Below are 27,549 nucleotides of genomic sequence, written 5' to 3'. Positions count from 1 at the left end.
TACAAATTCTTTTAGATTTAACTTAACTAGTAGCGGCTAAACGAACGGCTATCAATCAATCAATTAATAATTACTATAAGTTCCTTACTTCTTTTCTATATGATACTTAATTATATAGTTAGGTGAATGGGCATATCTACCACCTGATATTAAGTGGTCACCATCCTTAGACAATAGCGCTGTAAGAAATATTAATCATTCCTTACATAAAAGCAATCAACATTGGAAATTAAAGAATTATGTTCTTTGTGCCTGTAATAAATAACACCGGCTCATTCACCCTTCAAACCTTAATACTTCAATACTAAGTATTACTGTTTGGCAGCGGAATATGTTATGAGTGTGTGGTACCCAATCAGACGAGCTTGCAAAACGTACTACTTTTACCTACCTAAACAGCTATTTAGAATTATTTGTTTTAGTTGTGTTAATAAATAAAATTAATCAGTCAAGACCATACAGTATGAAATAGGCTTAAAGACAGGTTTCAATACGGTATAAAATAGGTTTATTTTATAAATATAGGTTATGAATTATGTACTCCTGTTTTAGTATAGAGGACCCAAAATAACATTAAACGATTAAAAAGCTTTACTGTAGAGCTTTGTGCAAGCTCGTCTACCCAGACCCACTCATCAGATATTCTATCGCAAAACAGCAGTACTTGGTATTGTTGTGTTCCGGCTTGAAGGATGAGTGAGCAGTGTAATAACAGGCACAAGGGACATAACATCTTAGTTCCCAAGGTTGGTGGCGCATTGGTGATGTAAGCGTTTGTTAACATTTCTTACAATGCCAATGTCTATGGTTGTCAATGTCGTTGGTGACAACTTACCATTACGTGGCCCATATGCTCGTCCGCCTTCCTATTCTATATAAAAAAAAACAAATAAAAGTTGACATTGTTTTGTGTACGTAATCATTATAAGCCGTTGTAATTCATATTGTATATTTTTCAAAAACAAAAGCTTTAATCAGCAATACTTTTTGTTTTATTTTATTTATTCAAACGCGAAGGGAAATTTTTGAGACCTACTTTATATACTAAAGAAATAAATGATTATTTAAATTTAAATAAATTGAGACAAATAAATGTGTTTATTTTAAAATTATAAAAAGAATTAGGCTTAATTGATAACGGACTTAAGGCCGGTATAGATAGCAAGCAGATAGGCTAATAGTTCAAACCGTGGGAATACCACTGGATTTATATGTGCTTAAAGTGTATTTATAATTCATCTGATGCTCAGCGATCAGCGTTGTATCGATGCTGCTTGTGTCTAATTTTCTACCACATATGTATTCAATGCAATGAAACAGCATTGTAAAATAAGCCACTTAACCTTCTCCTCAAAGGGAGCTTTCTTTGCCCAGCTGTGGAACATTTAGAGTCTGTTAATATTATATACAGTCTGTTAATATTTACAGTATGTTTATATAATATAGATAACTCTTACAATGAATAAGTTATTTTTACCTTCAAGCAACCTTCGTATTGATACAATGGACTTGGAATCAAAAGTGTTTGTTAATGAATTGTAAGAATTCAAAGTATATTTATGATAACGAAAATTTCTTTTATCATCCCACTAGAAACCCAAATAATTTCTACTGGAGTAAGTAGAAACGCAAACCTCCTGATAGCCCTCCTCGACACGGATTGGAAACGGTTCGCTTTGACATTACGCATCCGTGGCCGGCGCGGTTCTTTGTACGTCAGAACTCTCACGAAAACGGACGCTCTTAGATCTTAGGCAGAGCCTTTCGTGTTACACTTCCTCCAGGGAAAGGAAGAAACACGTTTCAATTCCGAAAAAGTGTTTGGATGGCCGAGAAAAATTAACGTCAAATTCAGGATCCGTTCTCTATCAATACCGCTCTGCCTGGATATAATTTCAGACCATGCCATTCTTATCTACTTATCGAAGGGCTGTACTATAGGGTCACTCACATTGCTCTACTAATCATAGATTTACCCGAAGTGACACGGCAAGATAATTTAAATAGCACTATTGTCACACCAGTCGTTTGGCATTGCCGGCAATCACGTCTAAGCGAACCAGAGAATACAGACCATACCCAGTGTCTCAGTGGAGGTTATTGACCTGCATCCTACATATAAAATAATTTTAAATTCAAATTAAATAAAATAAAAAACTAATTTCCTATATTTATTCATGTCCGTTTATAAAATACGAAACAAATGTTCCTGTTTCCTCATTTTCATTACGGACTTTTCTTTACATTAAAAGCCTTTGACAACACATATGTAATTTTAATAATTACTTGTAAAATAGCGTTCCCCGTTGCATCGGTCCGCTCCACTGAAACCGCGCGTGGGAGTGCTTTCAGACATAACATATACATCACACTCGAACTAACTCAGATCGTTTTTTCAGTGACACTATTGTCAGATTTATATTTTATCTATTCAAAAAGTAAAAAAAAAACATTTAATTTTAATTATGTATGATTTTTTTGTTATCCAGTGTCCGTTTAGTCGTTATTATTGTCCATTTTATTTATTAAGAGCAAGAGTACATGCAAAAAAAACAGAAAAATACATTCAATTTACATTAGTAAAATGTCTCTCGTCTGGTTAGGCACCACCGACTCATCTGATATTCTACCGTTTAACAGCAGCAATATTCCTTACATCGCCACTGTGTATGGGCTGGAGGTGACTTACCAACCTGAAAAAAAAATCTGTATTAAAAAAGTAAATAAGCCGGCCAACAAAAACTGCGCCTTAACTTTGCATAATATGAGCACTTAAATTGGCAATTAAAACAGAATACCTAGCATCTAATTAATGAATTGCTAATAATAATAATAATAATAAAAATATCCTAGGACATTTTTCACACACGGCCATCTGAATCCAAATTAAGCTTGTACAGAGCTTGTGCTATGGAAACCAGACAACTGATATACTACATATACTATTTTTCTTTTGTAAATACATACTTATATAGATAATTACAACCAGACTCAGGACAAACAGATATGTTCATGCACACAAATATCTGTCCTGGGTGGGAATCGAACCCACAACCTTCGGCGTGAAAGGCAAGCACCTACCAACCACGCCAACCGGCTCGTCAAATGTTTTAGTCAAGCACTATTTTGTGTATTTTACCGTCAAATGTATTCCAAAAGTAAAACTATCAGATGAATATTCAAAATATAAATTACATTGCATAGGTCAACCTGCCAGCTTAATTTTTTTTAACGCACTGATGTATATTTTGTTTGAGTGTTGCCAAAAACAAAATTTCGAAAGTGTTTCGATATTGTGATGAGAAGATTTTTAAGCCCTATTATATTCTAAGCCCTAATTAGTCAAATAGTTCTCATAAGAACAATGAAGAAAGTAATCAAATGAAATTATTGAAAAAATGACAAAAACACTTTGTTTATAAGCTACGAGTTTAAATTTTATTTCAGATGTAGGCAGATATTATATATAGATATTTAGGAATTGAAACGCGTACCAATCGATAAAAATCGCGGGCACTATATACGAATAAACGTATTTTATTAATAAAGTTAAATACTCTTATGAAGTCTGATTCAACGAAAGCAGTTACTCCCATAAATCCATTACGTTACAAAGAATACGTAAACTATAAGATTCTTAAGTCTTCGATATTTATGCAAAACGCTACACTGTCGTGACATTAATGATGTTCTGGTAACGATAACTGCTTCGCACCTTGTTTGTTTCTTACTAACTGTTGCTCCTTTGATCCGAAATTGTTTGAAAAAATATTAAACGCACGAAGTAGGCAGTTTAGAAGCTATTTCACGTTAGGTAGGCGTGTCTAATGTAATCATTTGGATATATCGCGTGATAATTTCTGTTAGATCAGCATTCGAACCGAAATAATTTAGAATTCCATCAGATATAATGAAAAAGTAGAAATAACTAGTACAGTCAAAGTCTTTAATTAGTTTAAGTGTGGTTCTGAATTAATATTAATTAATTATAGAAAGGCAGTTAAGGAACCTGTGGCCAATCTTTGTTCATAGACACTAGCAAAGTAAAATGTTTATACTATATATGTATATGACAATATATACATGAGATAGTATGTATAAAGTGAATGCGTCGTTAGCCACGGAATTATGTATGTTATATCTCTTGGTCATGTAAAAACACTGGCTCACTCACATTTCAACTCAGTATTTACTTAACATTACTACCCTTTAAGGGTATAGTTTAATGTATGTACTAATTAATTTGGTCAGTTGAATAATTAAGTAATTCAAAACTGGCCAAATATATCATATTCCGGTGTGGTGACGTGACGCGTTGTGCAGGGCAGTTGTTGCTGGGCAGACGGCAGTGGGCGGTGCGTTCGGCTGGCTGATACATCCCTGCTCACACTCACCGAGGTGGAGCGACGGGCGCTGCAGCAAGCGGCGCTGGCGAGGTTACAGCAGCTCAACCTTGGAACCACTATCAAGATACCTGAAGGTAAGCTGCTAAATTTTTGTTAATATTTCCAATGTAATCTTTCCATATGCGGTCCGTTTAATATTAAGTCGTTAATATTTATGAAATGAAAATGTAATTTTAAATATTTTTAATTTTATATATAGGATATACTACTAGACAGACGTTGTCCTGCCTGTACATATATATATTATATTTAACTCAACGACTATTGGTGTATATATATACCAATAGTTGGCTAATTACAATAAAATGGATATATAATAATAATTATATCCTGGAATATTCACACATGGCCATCTGATCCCAAACTAAGCAGAGCTTGTAGTAGAAGAACCAGACAAGAAACAAGACAACTGATCTACTATATATTCTACTTTTCTTTTGTGAATACATACTTATATAGATAATTATACCCAGACTCAGGACAAATAGACATTTTCATGCAAACAAATGAATGTCCTGGTTGGGAATCGAACCCACAATCGTCACCGGCCCCTCACATAAAACCTTATTCGTGAAAAAAACATATTTGTATCAATTTTCATGTAGACCGCTCAAACGATATCGTAGTTAGAATAACTCAAGCAGATAAAAAAGGAATATCCATTTTTATATAAATTCAATTCAAATCAAATTCAAGTAAGCTTTACAATAAAGCGTTTTTATATATAGTGAACATTACATTTAGTATAAATATGTATTGGATATAACTAATTGTTATATTTTTGTTATATGATCTTTCGTCAGATTTTACAAGTGTTTAAACACATTAAATATGTCACCTTTATTTTCTTAAAACCTATAAAATATAACGTGCAAGCTGATCGAAATATCCGGTACAAGGCTATTGAGACAAAACGACTCTTGAAAAATGACAAACTGAATGAAATGAATAACAAATTATTATATTAAATACTGTCTCAAACTTTGTTTATTTAAATAAATAATACATATTTTTTATTTAAAAAAGTCCTATTGAATATTTTTTGGTACAATGACCGGGGCAATGAATCATAATTAACATTATAAACGTGAAAATGAGTTTGTTTGTTATGCGGTCACGTCTTGGCTACTACTACTTCTACTACTGCTACTACTACTACTAGCTACTTAACAGATTATTATTATATAAAAAAAAGGCTTAAGTACTTTTACCTAACACTGACAACATTCATAAAAATAAAGGAAATATGTTAACGATGTAAATGGTGGATTTTGTATTTAAACAATAATACAGGGTTACAGGGTAATATGTCACGATCTTTTTAAAGGGTTATAGTTCAGGACAATAGCTATCAAATGACCCCCAAAATGCTTATGCAAAAGTGTATCGTTTTCGAGTTATTAATTTTTTAATATTTTTTTTTATTTAAAGGATGTTTAAGATCAGTATTCCCTGGTATTTTTTTTATTTCATAATTTTTGTGGAAGCTACTAGTCTGCTTAGACTGAAAAAGATTGCGAATTCATTTCATTATTATTCACTAAGCTACCATGTATTTTATTTCTTAGATATTGACTTGTCGGTAGGATTTTGTGCAAGCCTGCCTGTGTTACTCATCATATTCTACCGGCAGGCCTAAGCAGCAATACTTAGTATTGTTGTGTGCCGGTTTGAAGTGTGAGTGAGCCAGCGTCACCACTATCTAACTAACAGGCGGTATCTTACTAATAAACAATAATGTCTTCTACTTAATATATTTTGTATCTAAATTTATATTAGTTTACTTTTGCATCAACTTAAAATAAACTACAGAATACTTAATCAGAGAAACCTAAAAAAAGATGTCCATTTAGACACCATGATTTACCAAAGCTAAGATCAAACCATCAACGGGTGGGAAAATTTGGTCGAATGCCAGTCACCATTTTATCTTAAGAATGAGATTTATACGATTTTAATAATTTGAGTCTAGTGTCGTCAGATCTACGTTATTGCTGGCTGTTACTCATTTCAAATTGGTTTTACAACTTTGACAAGTCTCATAGTCAATGGTCGGAGAAGTTTATATTTCGGGATTTTAATGTTTGGATGTGATTGACTCAATCTTTAGGATTTATAATATTTGATATAATTGAATTTAATTATTGTATGAAATTTTAAAAATGAGTTCAGTTAATCTTACCAAGATTGCGAAATCAATCCCAGGCGAGCATAATTGAATTTTAATATGCTTATTTTTTGTTTATAAATGTGTGTTAGAAAGGTGATAATATGCCACATGTGTAAATCCTCATCTCTTCCACTCCTCTCTCCTCCCCAAATCGGGAGAAGAGAGTAGAAGAGACATTTAAACGAAGTTACTACTTTTTTTTAGATTTGATGTTTTTTAGTTACGATAGATAATATTTCGAGACCCGTACCGTAATACGGTACGGTATATATATATATTCGATGTAAAAGTTTCTTGTGATAAATGCAAGGAAGCGTCTTGTTTAGTCAAATAATAATTATTATCAATATAAGTGCATACAACAATTCTTATTGCAATTCAAACATAATAAATAACTGTCATTTTGTTATTATTAAAGTTGTGAATTGGCTAAACAGATTATGTTCGTGTTGTCTTTGTGTTTATTGAGCTGATTGATATAAATAGAGAACAAGGATTCCAGCAAACGCTAATGAAGCTAAAAAATGTAGACACAGGTGACCTACTCGAGTGTTTCTATAAATACATTGACACATGTAAGACATGTGCTATTTGCAAATGACCGCCTTTAAATATATACGTAGTCCGTCCGTTACGCAAGCGTGACGCGCCGTGACGTCACCCGACGCCGCCCGTTGACATTACGAGCTTATACAGCGGACTGAAATATTTGTCGACTTCTAACGAAATAACTGATGAAGAAAACATACGCTAATTATTTAAGAATATTGCATCGATAAACGTAACTATTATATTAATTGAAAATATACATAACCATTAAACAGCTGTTTGATAAATTATGTTAAAGTAATGCTTACAAGACTATTTGCTCTCAGTATATAAACAAATATTATTTACAGTCACAACGCACTTAAAATATGTCTACGTCGTGACGTCGCACGTGTCTAAGAAATCAAAACGCCCCGTATATTGTTTAATACTTGGCAACGGTGGATCGAAAATGTCGCTTGAACCCAATCACATGATCTCAGTTTTGATGAGTTTCTTAAGAGATTATTTCTGATTACAAATGTAAATGTAGGTGGTTTATAATTTTAACAGTCTTCGGACACTTGGCACTCGTGAAGTTTTATGTGGAATCGAAATGTTAGATGTTTATCTGTAACGCATTCGATTTATTTTGATAGTTGTTTTAGATTATGCGGAATCGTTCGATGAAAGTAGATCATGTTGGTTCGAATTTATTGTTTACGAAATATCAAATATATTTGGGTGTAGTTTAGGTCAATATTACGTTAACTGTGTCTTTGGTTTAGTGACTTATATTTGACTTTATATTAGTTTTTAATTTATAGATGTCGAGGTCCTTGGATTAAATCTTGTGATAAAAACTTATAGAATTAATTCCGGTCGTTTTGAATTATTATTATTATTGCTATTCCATTAGATTACGAGAGTGAATGAATAGAGACTGTACTTATGTTTGCAAACACAAAGGTGAACTGTAATATCCTGCGCAGTATATTCTCCGTCGCAGTTGGCTACTCACCCAGAAGATTGGTTGTCGTTGAAAATTGTCAGGATGATATCGTCATGTCATTTGAAAAAAGTGAAATGCCAAAAACTATGCTAATGGTACAGCACAGTACTGGCCCGTCTGGATACCACCCATATTTCAGTTATTTTAGAAATAAACTAGCTTGTATTGTTTGTCTGTGTGCACATTGAGTTCGACACAAGGGATATGACATCTTAGATTACATTGTTGGCGGTATAGAAGTTGGTTAGTTCAGAAGTGATGTGTTTTCCTTGCAGGGAATATAAGTCCTTAGATATTATAAATGTAAAAAGAAATGTTATAAATCCAATTGTTAGAACTTAATAAGTGCTGATATTACTAACCTTATTTACTAAATCGTACTAAACCTAATTTTAACCATATAATAATCTCTCAGCCGAAAGACGTCCACTGCTGGCCAAAGGCCTCCCCCAAGGATTTCCATTTTGGCTAGTCTTGCGCTGCCCGCATCCAACAACTTCCCGTGACTCTTTCTAAACCTTAATACCAAGCGTGAATTTAATAAGTAATTGTTGAAATGTCAATGAAACACTAACTAACAATGATAGTAGACAATTTGATATAAACATTGACACGCATTGTATAAACAAGGAATCTAAAGATAATATCATAACAATGACGTTATTGAACTGTGTCCAGTTCAATAATGCCTTTATATTGCTGATGGGGTTGCCTCACTTCTGTAGTGCTTCAGGGATGTTTTCTAAAGCGAATACAGATTGTTTTTACGCATTAATGAGAAAAAGGTGTGCATCCTTGGTTCACAGGGTGCAGGCTAGCTTCAACAAAATTCTAAACATGATTGCTAACAGACTGTACATTTCTAAACCGCTGTAATGTAGTAATGTAGTTAAAACTGTTTTCTTTTTGTAATTTCGTAAATGAGTCTTGTTTTGCTTGAATAATTAAATAAATTATTATTATTATATCAGGTTTTCCTATTCACAAAGTCAAGATATCCTTTCATAGACGACTTATATTCTATAAAACAATCTCGAAAAATACTTGTAATTAAAATGGCGATTAATATCTCAATCTTTATAACTTATCAAAATATTGTATAGATAATAAAAAGAATGTGACGAAATAGAGTAAGTACAAAGTAAGAAAATACATAATTTCTCAATTTTCAAGATTGGAGGTTTATTAGCGATGTAAGAAAGATTGAATTTTTCTTACAGCACTAATGTTTGCATACCAACCGTGATTACCAACATCAATTTTAAATATATATTAATTAATTTGGTATAGTTGAGGTATTCGAATTTTATTTAATGCAAAAGTTTTCTACATTAAATAAAATATGTACGTCTTAATTCTTAATACAACTGATCTTGAACTAACATTGAAAAAATTGGAGATTTGTTCCGAGAATACAGTTCCATCAGATCAAACAAACATATCTGTGTTGTCTGTGATTGGTACTCGTAGACATACGGATAGAAAAGTTACCTCTATTTGTGTTTATACTGAGCCAGACTTTGGACAAACAAATTCAATTGGAATGCAGGAACCACGTCTGTAGTTCAGGAAAATGATTACGATAGTGGATTTAATGCGTTGCCAACGAAATAACAGTGTCAATCATTAATTTTGTATTTGCGACGTATAAACGGTTGATATTACGTTGTGACAGATTTTGAATTATTTTTGCTACGTTAATGCGAATACTTCTGTCGATACGTCGGTGGGTTAATAGAGTTTGAGTAATAAAAAAATTTCTTTGAACTAAGCAACTATATTCGTATTTAACAGTACCTCTAAGAAATTTCGAAAATTGAAAACATTATCAAATATTTTCAAATTTGTACTATTATAAAGGCACTTTTAGAATTCACATGTTGAAACAGTGGTGGCGGGTGACGGTTATGGGTAGGTGGATGGACAAATGGGCCACCTGGTGTTAGTTGGTCCCCCCACCCATAGACATTGGCGATGTAAGATGTATTAACCATTCCTTACATCGTCAATGTTACACCAGCCTTCGAAACGAAGATGTTATGTCCTTTCTGCCGGTAGTTACACTGGCTCACCCATCCGTCAAACGGGAACGCAACAATACTAAGTATTGCTGCTAAGCGGTAGAATTTCTGATGAGTGGTTGGCACCTACCAAGATGACCACCTAGAAGTTGGAACATATGCGTCTTTCTTTTTAGAGAAGGTTTTGTATTATCCACTTTTTAACTCGCCGCAAGATGGCGGTACAACACCAACTTGTATAACCGTTTAACCGGTCGTTACACACTTAGTTCACATAACGAACAGGCAGGAAAACTTCTGGCCTTGTCCTTGCTATGTGTAAAACAAATATTAGAGTTTATAAATGACTTATAAGACTGAGATTTTTAAGATTCTAATTAAATATTAATAGCGTTCGAATCGGTAAAGGTACCGAGTGTTGAAAGCTCAAGTCCAAAGATATGTAATATATAATGATGTATAATGAAGACCAATTTATAAGTTCATTAGCACTTATTATCCATTGAAACTAATATATCCAAAGAGACTAAGAAAGTTTATTTACGATAATGTCCTTGTGACCGATTGCAATCAAGATGGCTAGCCATTTGCGGTGACACGGCACGTGAGTGTACACAATCTCGAATTCAAGTGTAGGTTGCTACTGAAAATCTCTCGAAAGAAAACCCCAATCACTTTTTTATTGGCTCGACCCGGGATTTGAACTCAGAACCTCGGGCCTTATAAACTAACCACTAGACCAACGAGGTAGCAATGATTAAATGTACTTGACCATGACTTTGTCTTTCTAGTGCTATTTCTGTTTCATCCAGAGTAAAAGCTAAAGGAATGTTTTCATAATATTTACGATACACATAAAACGGGCTCATAGGTTTAGAATTCTCGGGATTGATCAGAGGATTAACTTCAACAAGATACTTAGTAGAAACGAAAAAGTTTCGCACGCTCTTCTAAAGATCGGCTTATGTTGCATCAGATTGAGTTTATATCGGAATTTGCGCGGTAAATCGCCATTATCCTAAAAATAGCACATACCATCGAGCCGTTATCTTTAAAGAGTTAGCGACAGTGGCCTGCACCGCAAATTGGATTCGATTTGTGCTTATTTCTATAATTTGTTTAAATGACTGAAATGGCTAAGTATTATTAATGATGAAATCTTTATTTGATAATCTATGTTACTAGCTAGAGACAAATGAGCGTAAATCTTTTGTAGACCAAGGAATAACATAAGAAAGATGTAATTTAAAAACATTTCAATTGGGACCAATGTTTTTATTGTACTATATAGTATAGTATAGTAACAGCCTGTGAATGTCCCACTGCTGGGCTAAGGCCTCATCTCCCTTTTTGAGGAGAAGGTATGGAGCTTATTCCACCACGCTGCTCCAGTGCGGGTTGATGGAATACACATGTGGCAGAATTTCAGTGAACTTGGACACATGCAGGTTTCCTCACGATGCAACCTGCATTGGTGGAAAGGTGAAAGGAAGGTGGAATACACATGAACTATATATATTATTATATAAAAATGGTAGTACAAATTATTTGTTTGTTAAAAAAACGTGTTAGAAACTATTGCAAGTCACTTATAGGTATGTATATTAAAATATTTTGATATCACTTATATATATTTAAAACAGCCGATATACAGTTTAAGGTTGTTTCAACAAGTTCTATTAATAAAAAAAATGACTTTTTAAGTTATTTCTCAAAAATATTCTTTATTAAATATATGACTTAAGATAAAAGTTCATTTAAAAAAATAAAATAACAATATTTATTAATTATATTTACTATCAACATTTTGAACAAATATTTTATTAAAGACAAATAAATCACCAATGATTATGTTCAGTCCGTAAGAATAAATGAAAGCTCGCGATATTAGACGGTGGTTTGGTCAGTTCCGGAAAGGACACATTAAACCATAAGGTAACTTATACGGTAAGCAACGTGTTGGCAATTTCACGAAAGGCACCTTCCAATGCGAATGCAATGATAAAGAGTAACGACTATCCATCTGGTGGTCTATTTGCTCATATGTCTTCCAATATCAATAAAAAAATTATATAAATTAAATTTATGTGTAATAATTTCCAACGTGTATAGAATAGTGAATCACGTTATATGTAGTGGCAGATATTTTAATAAAGACCGATTACATCGCCCACGGCGAACCTGACAGCGAAGCTCTGCCAGCTCACACTATCAGTCTAGATTACCTTGAATCAGCTGCCGTGTGTACGAAGGAAATATAAATTATATAAAAAAAACGTTATAGTGTTCTTGTATATTTTATAAGAATATAACTCAGTGTTTTGAGTTTAAGGTACCTTAATGAATACATTCTCATATAAAAAGTAAAAGTAAGATACAAAACCCATATAAAAGAGTAAATAATATTGAAAAAAAAATAGTGATTTATTTATATGCAGTTTTACATGTTTATTTATGAATTAGCCCTCGTGTTATTGATAGTTTTTACCGTTGACTTAAACTTCTATAAGTGTGAAAAAAGCTTATGTAACATTCGTGAACAATCGAAATCGCATAACATTATGAATAGCATTCAATAATATTCTATTCTAGCACGATTTCTTAATAATAGTTAATTTTAACGTTGGAAAATATAAAAAAATATATAAGCATTATAATTTCTCAGAGTTTGTTATAGTTGAAAATGCCCTATAATTTATATATTAAAATAAAATTTAGTTTTTCATCTTTCATTTCTATCATTTCATGTATCTACGAGTATATACATACGTACATATGTTACGAGATTTATAGTTGAAGTCAAACTATGCAGGACCATTAATCACTTAACTTTTTTTTTCAAATTAAATTAATGTGTGAATATTACAACGACCCAACATCTTAGATGTACCCCGAGAAATAAAATATAATAATTAATTAAAATAATATACGGCAGAGAATACTGGCTTGTTCAAATCACTTCAAGTGGGTGTTACGTCCGGAGCGAGTTTTCATAAACTAATTAATTTTACTTATTTGCGTGTTTCAAAGCAAACGATCGGCACACATGTTGTTTTGATTATTCTTACAAAAAACTCATCTTAGATATTAATAATAAAGCAGTGAGACATGGCTCACGAATTCATATTGAACACTGTTTTAGAACCCTGAATATCACATCAATATTATCTGATATGATTCTGTCTCTTTCCGAATAACTTTATTGAACGTTGTTTGGAAAGAGACAGAATCAATTTAATGAAAATTTCAATTATTATAGGCTAGAACACTGGATGGTGGATCTTAAACGAATATTCCAAATTCAAATCTGACCAAGTAATATTAAGTTTTCAAGTGCTGAAATGTGTTATTTAAATTCATCTTGTAATTTTTGGCGTAAAAGTACATCTATATGAAATCTGCATGTGTCAGATGTATTCAGTTACATGTATATCAAGCAATCCGTATTAGACCAGCGTGTTAGTTTTTTTATATAGAATAGGTAGGCGGACGAGCATATGGGCCACCTGATGGTAAGTGGTCACCAAACGCCCTTAGACATTGGCATTGTTAGAAATGTCAATCATCGCTTACATAGCCAATGCGCCACCAACCTTGGGAACTAAGATTTTATATCCCTTGTGCCTGTAATTACACTGGCTCACTCACCCTTCAAACCGGAACACAACAATATCAAGTATTGCTGTTTTGCGGTAGAATATCTGATGAGTGGGTGGTACCTACCCAGGCGAGCTTGCACAAAGCCCTAAAACAAGTAATATAGATAAGCACACGGTACTGGTTCACGGTATGAGCTCTAAAACTTCTAATAGCGGGGACGACACTATTTAGCTTTGGTCTGCGGGACTACGTTACTGCTGAAATAATAGTGAATATAATAAATACAGAAATTTTATGTGCTTGAATGTTTGTTACTAAATTACGTTCAAATAACTATATAGAATACAAACTGAGTATAAGCAGTTGATTATGTGGTAAATATATTTTAAAGGTGAAAACGAAAAAAAATCAGTAGGTATTTACTTTACATATGTAGTATATATATATATACAAGTATATATATGAGTATACGTGTGAGTGTATTATTTAAAAAAAATCATTTTTATTAAATAATGATTGGCCATGATAAGAAATAGAGTCTACCTGTATTTGCGCACCCACTGTTGCAGTTTAATATGCACAGCCCAACTCAGTTGTATAGTTTTTCTTCATAATGACCGGGATGACCGAAATTCAACAGGAGAATATCGTTTATATATTAAAAAGTATCCACTTAATTACCGTATCTAAGTACATTATATATTGTAAGCTTATTTATTCAGAGGTAGTGATTTGTGCAAGCCCAACTAAGTACGCACTACCCACTCATCGTATATTCTACAGTCAACAGTAATACTAAGTAATGTTGTATTCTGGTCTGAAAGGAGAGTTTTTAGTAAGTGGTACATGGATGTTTAATATGTTCAATACTAATGTCTAAGTGCGACATTAAAAGAAAAAAAGAATTACTAAGCAATCTGTAAAAATAATCGCGTTTCTTTTTTTGTTTCACCGTGTTATATTCGCAAATACAATTTCAGTTTTGTAACGCGTCGTTATAAAAGCATCCCAAAATATCCCGAAACAATGTAGGTACTAGTCCGTTACAACACACACTATAATTAGATTAACTCAAATCGAAATGAAACAACAAATCATTCTAAATTAAATCTCTCTGATTTTTACGTTTATTTTCATCTCTTTTAGATTTTTCTATTATTTTCATGTCCCAATGCCTTCACTGCTGTCACTGTTTATCTTCTAGAACATTACGGTACCCTCGCGGCTTTCTGAACGCGGCAATAAAATCATTTTAGATTTACGTCGTTACTATAATTTTTATTTAAGATTCATGAATTTAATACCCTTGATTTTACATTATATCCGATTATTGGTCATACTTTATTGTGTTTATATTAAAAGAAATATGTTGTTTGTGTTATTCATACGTTTGCTTGTTTTTATGAATAAATGATTCGTAATAAATGTAATTCATTTGTTGTATATTTACTAAAATAGTAAGGTAACATATATATACCGCTGGGCTAAGACTCGTTTCCTTTAAAGAAGGTATGAGTTTAAATCAAATCATATTATATTTTGTTCAAATAAGCGCTTTCACTACAATTACATAATATACTTCGATTTACAATTTATCAAATAACATTAAAAACCAATTTTAATTATTTTTGATCGTGTTCAATATTTTGAGATATACAAAGTGCTTTGAGAAATTTATCTCGCACGCTTAATACCCACCAGTTACTTTATTCACATCAGAAACGCTTATACAAATATTAATGAGCGCTTAAAATATTCGGTCCATGTGACAATCACGGGTGACTCCAATGCTCCATCGCTCACTATCGCCACGGCGTGAATTTTCAATCTACATTCCTCATTAAAATACTTTATTTTTTTCTTTCTAACTCATCGTCAAAAATTAAATATAGATGAAGAATAGATTAAAATTAGAAATGGTTTGTAAAAAAAACATTAACGGATTTGCTCTCTAAGTCAATTTCAAAAATCAGAATTTGTTTATTTTTTTTATATACCTACTTTATATTTCATAACTGTGACAGACGTAGAGTTTTTTTTAATATAAAAAAGTGAGGCGAACCTGAAAATAGCAAATACCACCTAATTGTAAATGGTCCTATTACCCGTAGACATTGGCGCAGGAAGAAATATTAGCCATTCCTTACCAGTGCACTCCGGAACCGGAACACTAAACAAAGCTATTTGGCGGTAGATATTGGGTGAATGGCTGGAACCTTCTCAGACGGACTTACACAAAGACAATAAAAAATATATATACATTAATTTGACTAAAATTAAAAAGACTTAATGCTTATTATTTTGTTTTAATAATCTAAAGATATTCGTCGTCCTGACTACGGCAACGGTGCCCATTCTGAAGAAGAGTGTGCAGGAAGTGTTAGTGGGGAATAGTATGTGCGCATACATAAGTTTACTCTCAACTCTCTCACACTCAAAACAAAATCCCGACCGGGAAGGGGACAGGTGCCCTACTACTACTACCAGTTTATAGAAGCCGTATTAGTACTGATAATTTAGCTACAAAAAATACAAGAACTTTTCAATGACCCGACGCGGTCTATGAATCCAGGACCTCGGGATCTGCGTTACAAGCTGGCCACTAGACCAACGCTCGAAAGATATAAATAATTCAAGGGTATACAATAATTACGTAACGAAAAGAGCGCCATATCGACATAATCCGAGAGCGGGAGCAAATCTAAATCTATTCAACACGTTCAATAAACTATTTCAATCCCGATTCATATTTTTTTCACCACTGAATACGACGTAGCGTAAATAGGAAAGCACTTGAAAAACTCAGCATCGTTTCACCGCGTTTCAACGTCCTTCCGATTAAGAGCTACGTTAGAATTCGTATTCTGTCCGCAAATGCACATTCTCTGATCATAAATATATCCAATATTATGTAAAGCAATATAACAATATCAATTTATCAAAACATTATCGTTTATTTGCCTGAGAGGCGTATTTATTATGTATCCTAAATTTACCATCAGAATACTTAGTGAAAAAGCAATAAATTTTCCTCGAGTAAACAACGTGTGCGAAAACCGAGCTGAGAATCGGAGTGCAGTAACTCGATACTTGTTTTTTGACTGGCGACTGACGGCCGAATGATAATATTTACGTGGAATTTTTGCAAAAGGAAATTTTAAGCAATACAAACATTAGATTATGATCACATTTAACACCTGATGTTATTCCAGTATCTCCAATTTAAGAATACAACAAGTCATAAATTGCGGCAGATTCTTAAACCCTGGGATCAAAGAATGAGTGGGTCTAAAAAGAGACTTTTCCTGTCAAGAAAGCTGTAGTTGCTCGGTCTTAGTCCTCCGTCTGATCTCTTACAGATCATGTCCCCACAGGCTATGATAATGTTCGCGAATAGAAATTGCGCTCACACTTGTGCTCTTATATATTATGATAATTCTTGAATTGGCCATATTTCTGTTACGAGAACTTCATTTTAATTATTTATTGTTAAAGAGGTCGTGGCTTGTGAGTGTGTATATTATATTATGTTTTAATGAATTACAAATCATTATAATATAACAGGGCTGTATATAAAAAATGTTAACCGTGAGACACATTTTCAAAGAAAATCGGTATTTTTAATGCTATTTGATATTAAGGAAAATTTAAAGGTATTTGCGGAATAATAAAAAAGACTAACGTTGCGATCACAGCGGTTCGTTAAAAAATTTATTTGGTTTTGTCAAAAATAGGCTGTGTATTTTAAATGGAAGTTCCTTTATATTTCGTACTATAATAGTAACTATCAATTTCGAGTCAAGATGGCAAATTGCATTGAATACATTTAAAGATCGATCCAAATCAAATAAGGCACCACTACATTTTAATATTTTTAATTTGAGCTTGTAATTTGTCTCCTGCCCAGCCGTAAAGGCTATGTGTACGATTATGTGTAAACTCTGCTATAATAATAATAAAAAATAATAATATACTGCAATATATTTTCTTTAGAAAATGAACTCTAAAATACTTAAATTGTGTCTGTCCATAGATAACGCAGCAGCAGTCGCTACGAAACCAAAGAGACGAGCGTACTTGCTCAAGAGGAAGGCGCTCACAACTGGTTTCTTCGACCAGAGCCGTACCAAGGACGCGGATAAGGAGAAAGGCAAGTAAACTTAAACGACCGCCTAATTCGGTTTATCAGTAACGCAATTGATCTCTGCTTACAAAGTTGTATCACTTGTGATAACAATATCTTTGTTTTGTTTTTTCATCGTCTATGGTTTTATGTTTATATGTATATGTTCTAGACTGGTCGCTTACAATGCAGGGTCGTGGTAATTATTAGGTTTTTTTAGTTGCTTTATTATTAATCTCGCAATATTGCCCAGCTAGCTCTGATCGTTATAAACTATCTAACATGTCATCATCGGAAGCACTGGGAAGTGAAGTTTAATGTTGTAAATTATTACTTGAAACTAAGTTGAATATGGTAAACGAATACAAATAATAATGAAGCTCTCAAAAAATAACATAAGTTTCTTGAGAAAAGTACGTACAAACAAACTACCGATTATTTAGATTAACCTTATTCGTGTAACCTAAATCCTAACGTTTCGTAAGACGTGAAGGACGCAACGAAAAGTGACTTAACTTTTTGTTAATAATTGATTATTATCATAACACATTTAACGTCTCATAACTGTTGGCCGATTTTCAAAGTGTATCAATTACCCAATGAGACCGATGGATGAGTAATCGTCTGCCAATACTGCGGTGTCAGGTTCAATGCCGTCTTGTTAACAAGCACATGTACTTTGAATTATGACACATGTGTATATAATATCGTTTTACCACCTAAAGCTGAATATTATCTGGTCGTTAAATAAATGTGACTAAGTACTAACAGTCTTTAAATGACTCAATGCTGGGTTAAGGGATATTCTTTTAGGGATAGGGTTTTAAGCTTATTCCACATCGCTGCTTTAATGTTGATTAGTGAGATTTATCATCTTACACTTACAAGTTCTGTTTGGTGATTTCCTGCACCGCCATGATATTACTACAATAAAACAAATTCCCCCGCCTCATCTGTCTGTCGTAGCGGTTAGCTACGAAATATGAAGTTCCCTTGATCGAATTTCGGCTACGTGGGCCGACGTCCATCTTAAAAACTGGCGGAAACACGGATCCATTCTGTTTTCCTCATTTCAATACATGTTTCGATAGTTAGGCTTACTTACACGTAGTCCTATAATAATTTCTGTAGATGTTTAAATGATGAGAACATTACATGAGTTACTCTTTTATGCAGTGGTTAGGACACGGGAATGTTAACAGAAAAATAAGGGTTCAAACCCAGGATAGCCAATAAGTTTTATGTGTTTGATTTGGGTTAATAATAATTCATCGTTCTCGGCGGTGAGAGAAATTATTGTTTGTTGTTGATGCAATTCCATTGTGCCTACGTATTAACTTTTATTAATGTAAGCAAAAATCACTGTCCATAATGGCACCTAGAAACAAGTCGATATTCGATATGCTACATTGTCAATTAATACATTATTATATGGTCTGTCCTGTCGCCAGTCGCCATTCTAACATCGCACTGTAATATTGTCGTAACAATTAAATATTGTAAATTATATTACAATACATATATCTATACTCAATTGCCTTTCATTACATCATCCACAAGACATTTAAGGCAAATTGGTGACCCCGACGTGATTCAGTCAGTTTATACGAAATTATAAGTGATTATAAAATGACCAGTGAAAATAAAACACCATCAGCCAGCACAGCATCCGAGTTAGCAACAGTCACAGTGTCATCAAGAATCCCTTTGAAGAAGAAGAGTTTTGGTGCGATCAAGCTCGCTTATGGTTTGTGCAATGTGAAGCCATATTAACACCTCAAAAACTAAGCGACGAAGCGAAGTTCAACTTAGTCGTCACGAAGCTGGGAAAAGACGTAATACAACAAGTCAGCGACATTCTACTTCAGCAACCCCAAACGAAGAAATATGACACCGTAAAATCGAGATTATTAGCAGTGTACGAAGAATCAGAAAATCGTCAACTCCAAAAACTTTTGAGTGAAATCTACCTTGGCGATGAGAAACCATCTCAACTTTTGAGACGCATGCGAGATTTAGCCAGGGGGAAAATTCCCGACGAAACGCTGAGTATCATGTGGCAAGGTCATTTGCCAGCCGCAGTACGCTCCGTCCTTGCCGTCACTGATGTAAAAGATTTGGAAAATTTGGCTACTATTGCAGACAAAATTATGGAAAATACAAGGCCTATTCAAATAGCGGAGGTTAGTAGTAAACCGTCGACGTCAGCTGATAACCTTTCCGTGTTGCAAGCACAAGTGGCTCAGTTATCTTTACAAGTGATGGAATTGCAGAACATTCAAAGATTTCAACCCAAAAAACGAAATTATAATATTCATAATCGCTACCGATCAAAATCCCGTGGCCGTAATATGATACGACGTAAGTCCCGGAGCGCCGATGATCTTTGCTACTATCATGCGCGATTTCGCCATAGAGCTAACAAATGTACAGAGCCGTGCGCATGGAATAAACAAAATACCCAGAACAAGGAAATCTAAATAAGGTGCAGTCAGTGGCGGATGTCTGCACCCTTTTACCATGCCACCGCCTTTGCGTGACCGACTTAAACAGTGGTCTACGTTTTTTGGTGGACACGGGAGCCAACGTTTCTGTTTTGCCAACCGTTAAAAAACCCTACAGACACAGTGATAGTGACAGTTATAGACTTTATGCCGCGAATGGGAGTGAAATACGAACATATGGAACTAAGCGCTTAGAATTAAATTTAAAATTAAGAAGACCTCATGCATGGAATTTTATACTCACCGACGTAAAACAGCCTATCCTTGGTGCCGATTTTTTAAATCACCACAAACTCTTAGTGGATGTAAATGGTCGAAAACTTATCGATTCTGTTACGAGTCTAAACGTTATTGGGTTTATGGTAAATTGCAAACAAGACACTATCAAAACGATACAGGTCACCAACCCGTACTACGATTGTCAGCTTATCCCGATATAACAAAACCTATGTGTTACAAAAATGTGCCAAAACATAACGTTATGCACCACATCGAGACTACTGGACCCCCTGTCTTCGCCCGCGCTCGACCTCTTTCCGCCGACAAATATATGAGAGTTAAGAAAGAGTTTGAATTCATGCAAGAAATAGGCATATGTCGACCTTCGAAGAGTTGTTGGGCCAGTCCACTTCACGTTGTTGCTAAAAAGAACGGTGAAATACGACCCTGCGGCGATTATCGCAGTCTTAATGCCATCACCAAGCCAGATTCCGCGTATTCATGACTTTACATACCCACTGGCTGGAAAGAAGATATTTTCCCGAATTGATTTACATCGTGCATACCACTTTATTCCGATGGCGCCGGACGACATTGAAAAAACAGCAATAATAACTCCATTTGGCCTGTTCGAATTTCCACGAATGACTTTTGGCTTAAGGAACGCAGCCCAAACTTTTCAGCGCTTTATGAACCATGTTGTTTTTGAAGGTCTGGATTTTGTATTTAATTACATCGATGATAGCATTATTTTTTCAAACTCTGAATCGGAACATCGAATGCACTTAGAGACCGTTTTTAAACGTCTTAATCAATACGGCGTTACAATCAACTTAGCTAAGTGCGATTTTGGAAAAGCGAAAGTAGACTTTTTGGGATACCACGTATCTGAAGAAGGCATACGACCTTTGAGTAATAGAGTGAAGGTCATTACAGACTATCCCAAGCCAAAAACAGTATCACAATTGCGCCGCTTTATGGGAATGATTAACTTTTACAGAAGTCATTTACCTAAAGCCGCTAAATACCATGCAATTTTGAATGCATATTTACATAATACAAAACGTAACGATAGAACCCCAATCACATGGAGCAAAGACGCTGAAGAGGCATTTGAATTGTGTAAAAATAATTTAAAAGAGGCCGTTTTGCTGTCGCATAATGTTTCCGGAGCACCTTTAGCTATTATGACTGACGCATCCAACACGTGCGCAGGCGCTGTTCTTCAACAAAAAATTGGCCAAAAATAGAAACCGTTATCCTTCTTTTCCTGCAAATTTAGCGAAGCTCAGCAACGTTATAGTGCTTACGACCGGGAGCTACTATCTATATACATGGCTGTAAAACATTTTAAGTACATGATTGAAGGTCAACAAGTGACCGTATTTACGGATCATAAGCCGCTCGTGTACGCCTTACACAAAAAAACTACGAGTGGCACCGATACACCTAGACGCCTACGACACCTGGATTTCATAAGTCAGTTTTGTAAATCAATAGAGTACATTCAAGGCTCGCAAAATATCGTGGCGGATACCTTATCAAGAATCGAACAGATAGACATGCCTTCGCCAATCGACTATACAGAAATATCCAAGGCTCAACAAAACGACGAAGAATTAAAATACTTGCTGAAATCAAAAAATTTAAATTTTAAAGCCATCATTTTAAAGCCATCACCAAATTGCAATGAACCGATATATTGCGAAATATCAAAAGAGTGCGCGCGCCCTTACCTACCGCATGACTATCGTATTACAGCCTTTAAAGCGATTCACGGAATTAGTCACAGTGGCACGCGCGCCACTAGAAAAATGATAACAAATAGATATTTTTGGAAATCTATGAATTCGGACATTAACGAGTGGACAAGAGCCTGCGTTAATTGCCAAAAATCGAAAATTCAATGCCATACAATATCTCCACTCAGCTCTTTTCCATCTTGTAGCCGTTTTGAACATCTACACATGGACATTATCGGTCCATTAACGTATTGTCAAGGATATAGATACATACTGACTATGATAGACAGAGCGACTGGGTGGCCTGAGGTAAAATGTTTAAAGGACATCACCGCAGAAAGCGTCGCACGCGCATTATATACTCAATGGATTACGAGATTCGGTTGTCCCTCCAAAATTACCACAGACCAAGGCCGCCAATTTGAATCAAATATTTTCTGTAAATTGGCAAAATATATGGGTATATCAAAAATTCGCACTACAGCTTACCATCCACAAGCCAACGGTATGATAGAAAGGTGGCATAGAACGCTAAAGACAGCACTGATGTCACGTGGAAATACCGAAAATTGGGTAAAGGAGTTACCAACCGTTTTTTGAGCTGTCAAAGCAAGCATCTCCGAATGACGAAACATTATTGCAAGATCTGCGTATGCATATTCGTAACCTCGCCGCCGTACCGAAGCGACCGCACAGACAAGGAGATATATTTCTACACCCAGCCTTATCATCATCTACGCATGTATTTGTACGCTGCGACCATGTCACGAAACCTCTAACAACCCCATATTTTGGGCCTCATAAAGTCATTGAGAGAGGAGATAAATATTTTAAAATTATGATCTCCGATAATATAAAAACAATTTCAATCGATCGATTAAAACCTGCATTTCTAATGCACAATAACTCAGAAATACAATACGCTCCATCAAATAAGGCCGAAGAATTCATAACAAATTCCAAAGTGCATAGCGGCAGCAGAGAGGGCCACGATAACAACCAGATGCGAACCCGATACGGGCGACTCATCAAACCTACAGTGCGATTTATGTCGGCGTAAAAAACTTCTTATAATCATTCATACTTTTATCTGACGACAACTAATTCGCTACGATTTGCTGCAACATCAAGATGGGAAAACCACAAAGCAAGGAAGAAATTATCATTGCCCAAAACACAAAACACAAGCCTACTGCATGAGATTACGCATGATAAATTAAACCTTATAGTCATGCTAATCATCACGGCTGTCATCACTGTCACCTGTTTAATATGTTGGAGATACTGCAAACAAAAGTACACTAAGTACCTGAGAAGAGAAATCCAGGGGTTGCCCGCTAGCCGTAGAGATCGCGACCCGCCTCATCCACCTCACTCAGTGCCAACATACTCCGTGGCGTAAAAAGTGAACTCGTGTTGTGCAATTAATAAATATGAATAAATAAATGTGCTAAAAATAGTGAAGTTACAATATAACTGTTGTAATCGTAGGTATATTGTGTCGTGTATTGTATCTTTAAGTTTAAGAATATACCCATTTATATATAATTTTTTTTTTAAATATTTTTAAGGGTTTATTATATTTAAATTATAGGACATTATATTTCTTGTTTACACGATATACATTAAAATTTACAAATTTTATTTTTGACGATTGAAAAATATTTTTGTTTTATATAAGTGTAGTAGGTAATTAAATTTTGCATTATATTTTGTTAATTTGTTTACTTTTATAATAATATGTCATAATATGTTATTATTATTATTCTATTTTTTTTAAAGGAAGGGAAGTGTTGTGCCTACGTATCAACTTTTATTAATGTAAGCAAAAATCACTGTCCATAATGGCACCTAGAAACAAGTCGATATTCGATATGCTACATTGTCAATTAATACATTATTATATGGTCTGTCCTGTCGCCAGTCGCCATTCTAACATCGCACTGTAATATGGTCGTAACAATTAAATATTGTAAATTATATTACAATACATATATCTATACTCAATTGCCTTTCATTACATCATCCACAAGACATTTAAGGCAAACCATCATCCGAACCGAAACAGCCTGTGAATGTCCCACTGCTGGGCTAAAGGCCTCCTCTCCTCATTTTGAGGAGAAGGTTTGGAGCTTATTCACTTAACCATCATCAACACACCATTAATGCAGTATAGTGGATTAAGCTCCAAGCCTATTCCCCAAGAGGATAGGTGGTCCTTAAGTAATGGAAATGTTTGGACCGCTATTATACATATATAAAATAAAAATATACAAATGTCCTTCAAAATCAATAAAATATTGATATTACTTTCTAAAACAACTAATTATTTCATTATTTAATTAATTAGTGTAAACGTTTTTGAAAGGTTCAAATGAAAAAGTCATTATATACGTCATAATGGTGACGTCGATCAGCTTAAAATAATATCACGTGACTATTCGTGAGTTGTAAAAAGTGTAACGTTTTCCAGAATAATAGTTATTTCTACATAGAAACATAAAATGATACGTTTAAAAGCAAATAAAACGTACACAAGACAGAGTGCGGCTAATGAATACATCAAACTGATTTAATGTCCGTTTGTGTGAGCCACTATCGTAACTTATACAATTTTTATGCCCTGACTCATTGAACATTTCGATGTTGCGGTCCGATACGTTCTTGATTTACTTTTTGCGTAAATCTTAAAAGGTCTTTGATTCGTTATATAAAACAAAATTTGAACGCAGATATTTACATCCATAATATATTATATATATACAAATGTTTCTATATCTGAATGTTTGTCACTCAGTTACATAAAAATCACACATTAAATTGTATTAATTATCCAATAAGCTAAGATATAATAATTAATTAATTTATTACCTTCGATGTATAATTAATAAATAAATAAATATATATCTTGGGACATTATTCACACTAGGCCATCTGATTTCAAACTAAGCAGAGCTTGTACTATGGAAACCAGACAACTGATATATTACATATACTACTTTTCTTTTGTAAATACATACTTATATAGATAAAAACACCCTTTTTTATCGCTGGAAAAACAAGTTACGCGTTTCTCCCACGGAGACAGTGGGAGGGGGGGTTATGTGGGGCTCGGCGGTGTCCTAGGCGCCGAGTGCGCCCCGAGTTTCGGAACACCCACTAAAAAACCAGCGGTAAGCTTTCCGTCTTAGCGAGGAGCGCCACGGGATCGCTTTCGCATGCTACCGTGAAAAGATAATTACACCCAGACTCAGGGCAAACAGACATTCGTGTGCTGATGCTGAAGATCTGTTCATGATCTTCATGCACACAAATGTCTGTCCTGGGTGGGAATCGAACCCACAAGCTTCGGCGTGTAAGGCAAGTATCTACCAACCACGCCAACCGGTCCGTCAAATAATTATATTTTTACTATGTAAGCAATATGTATGTAAGCCGAGATGCCCCAGTGGTAAGAACGCGTGAATCTTAACCGATGATCGTGGGTTCAAACCCGGGCAAGCACCACTGAATTTTCATGTGCTTAATTTGTGATTATAATTCATCTCTCGTGCTTTACGGTGAAGGAAAACATCGTGAGGAAACCTGCATGTGTCTAATTTCACTAAAATTCCGCCACATGTGAATTCTACCAACCCGCATTGGAGCAGCGTGGTGGAATAAGCTCCAAACCTTCTCCTCAAAAAAAGGAGAGGAGGCCTTTAGCCCAGCAGTGGGACATTCACAGGCTGTTACGGATTACGGACGGACGGATAAAGCTGAATACTTTCCTTAAATGCTCTAACTGTGGGATCTACAGATTCAATATAAAAATATCTTTGTGTTAAATAGTTTATTTATTGAAAAATGTTATATATACTATATATATATTGTGTATAACAGCTATCGTAACGCTTTCTAAGCAAGCTTGAACTCCAAGGCAGGACATAGGCCACTTTTTTTATACCTAGCTCCGCTTTCCCATTTTGCCCTCCCACCAATAATTTGCGCGCGCGAAAATTAGTGTATTATATTATTAATACACATTACTAGTATATCATTATATTAGCATTTTTGACAAAAACATTGACGTTTAACACGAGCGAAACCGTGCGGAGCGGTTGCTATTGTATATAAAAACAACTTCGTGTCTTCAATTTCTGACTGACTATCAAAGCACAGCTTAAACTATATGACATAGACACACATTAGACTTAAAATTTATTGTATAATGTACAGCACCGTTTATATTATTTTCTATTCACAATTTCTTTTAAAACTTTTCGCGGAATCAGGTGGAAACTTAAAAATACAATAATATTTTGAAGTGAACATTACACGATAAAATCTGAATTGGCTGGTTTTCCCGAGTCTCTTACTTTATGATCGCAGTTTTTACGACACTTTTAAGAAACTAACGTCGGTATTACCCTCATCGAAATTCCATTGTTGAAATAAAATTGTCATAACATAAAGTAATAGTAATTTAAATTGTATCTCACGATTGTTGAACTCTAGAGTTTTAAATGTTTTCCGGTTTTCTCCGGTTTGCCCTCGAGTGACTTTGCTATCGTTGGCAATCCACTTGTAAAACCTTTATCACCAAAAGCCGTGGGAATTCGGAAAGTGGAAATTTAAAATAGTGTAGGCGCCAGCACCGTATACAAATGCTAATATTAGCTCCATCGGTTCTTGAGGATTGGCTGTCAACACCTTTATATATTGTTCGAGCTTCTACCACACGTTTAAGCGATGGTATGCCATTCTAAATTACATTTTTTAAAAATTCTAAAATACATTTACACGCGTTTCAATTATAAACACTAGAGTTTATTTATTTTAATTTAATTTCGCTTAAGAAACATTTAATTGTTATTAATTGTTTTTCAAAGACTATTATTATTATAGCCTTATGCTAGGCTAGAATATTAAAAGTGGTATAACAATATAATATAAAGATATAATAAATAAATAAAGATCTTGAAGACTTCGCTAATTATATCTACCGCTTATCATCATTTACTAGGTAGTGAGACTTGTATAAGCTCGTCAGGGATTCCACATAAAACAAAATGACGCTCGCTCAGCTAAATGCTATGTCGTATATAACACAGTGCTGATTTTCAGCTTGCTCATTACTTATGAACAAGACAAAATAGCGCCGATTCGTTTAAAATAACAGTTCTTAACTTGTTTCAAATGACACATATTTTACTAAACTCGACATAAAAACTTTAGCGCAATC

At 34.4% G+C, this 27,549-nt stretch overlaps 2 protein-coding genes across 4 annotated transcripts in view; one reads left to right on the top strand and one right to left on the bottom strand.

Annotated features, from left to right (window-relative positions):
* LOC126776758 (yemanuclein) overlaps positions 1–27,549 on the bottom strand; it is a 425,903-nt gene that overhangs the window by 110,638 nt on the left and 287,716 nt on the right. The gene's annotated exons all lie outside the window — the stretch shown is intronic.
* LOC126776741 (rho GTPase-activating protein 6) overlaps positions 1–27,549 on the top strand; it is a 52,613-nt gene that overhangs the window by 9,551 nt on the left and 15,513 nt on the right. For all 3 annotated transcript variants that reach the window (XM_050499461.1, XM_050499459.1, XM_050499460.1), the window contains exons 2-3: positions 4,324–4,480; positions 17,771–17,887. In XM_050499461.1, coding sequence (XP_050355418.1) covers positions 4,324–4,480; positions 17,771–17,887 — 274 coding nt within the window. The remainder of the gene's footprint in view (positions 1–4,323; positions 4,481–17,770; positions 17,888–27,549) is intronic.

Source organism: Nymphalis io, chromosome 21 (assembly GCF_905147045.1).
Source record: "Nymphalis io chromosome 21, ilAglIoxx1.1, whole genome shotgun sequence".
NCBI lineage: Eukaryota > Metazoa > Arthropoda > Insecta > Lepidoptera > Nymphalidae > Nymphalis > Nymphalis io.
Note: the sequence above shows the minus strand (reverse complement) of the source record. Positions and strands in the feature narration are given on the sequence as shown.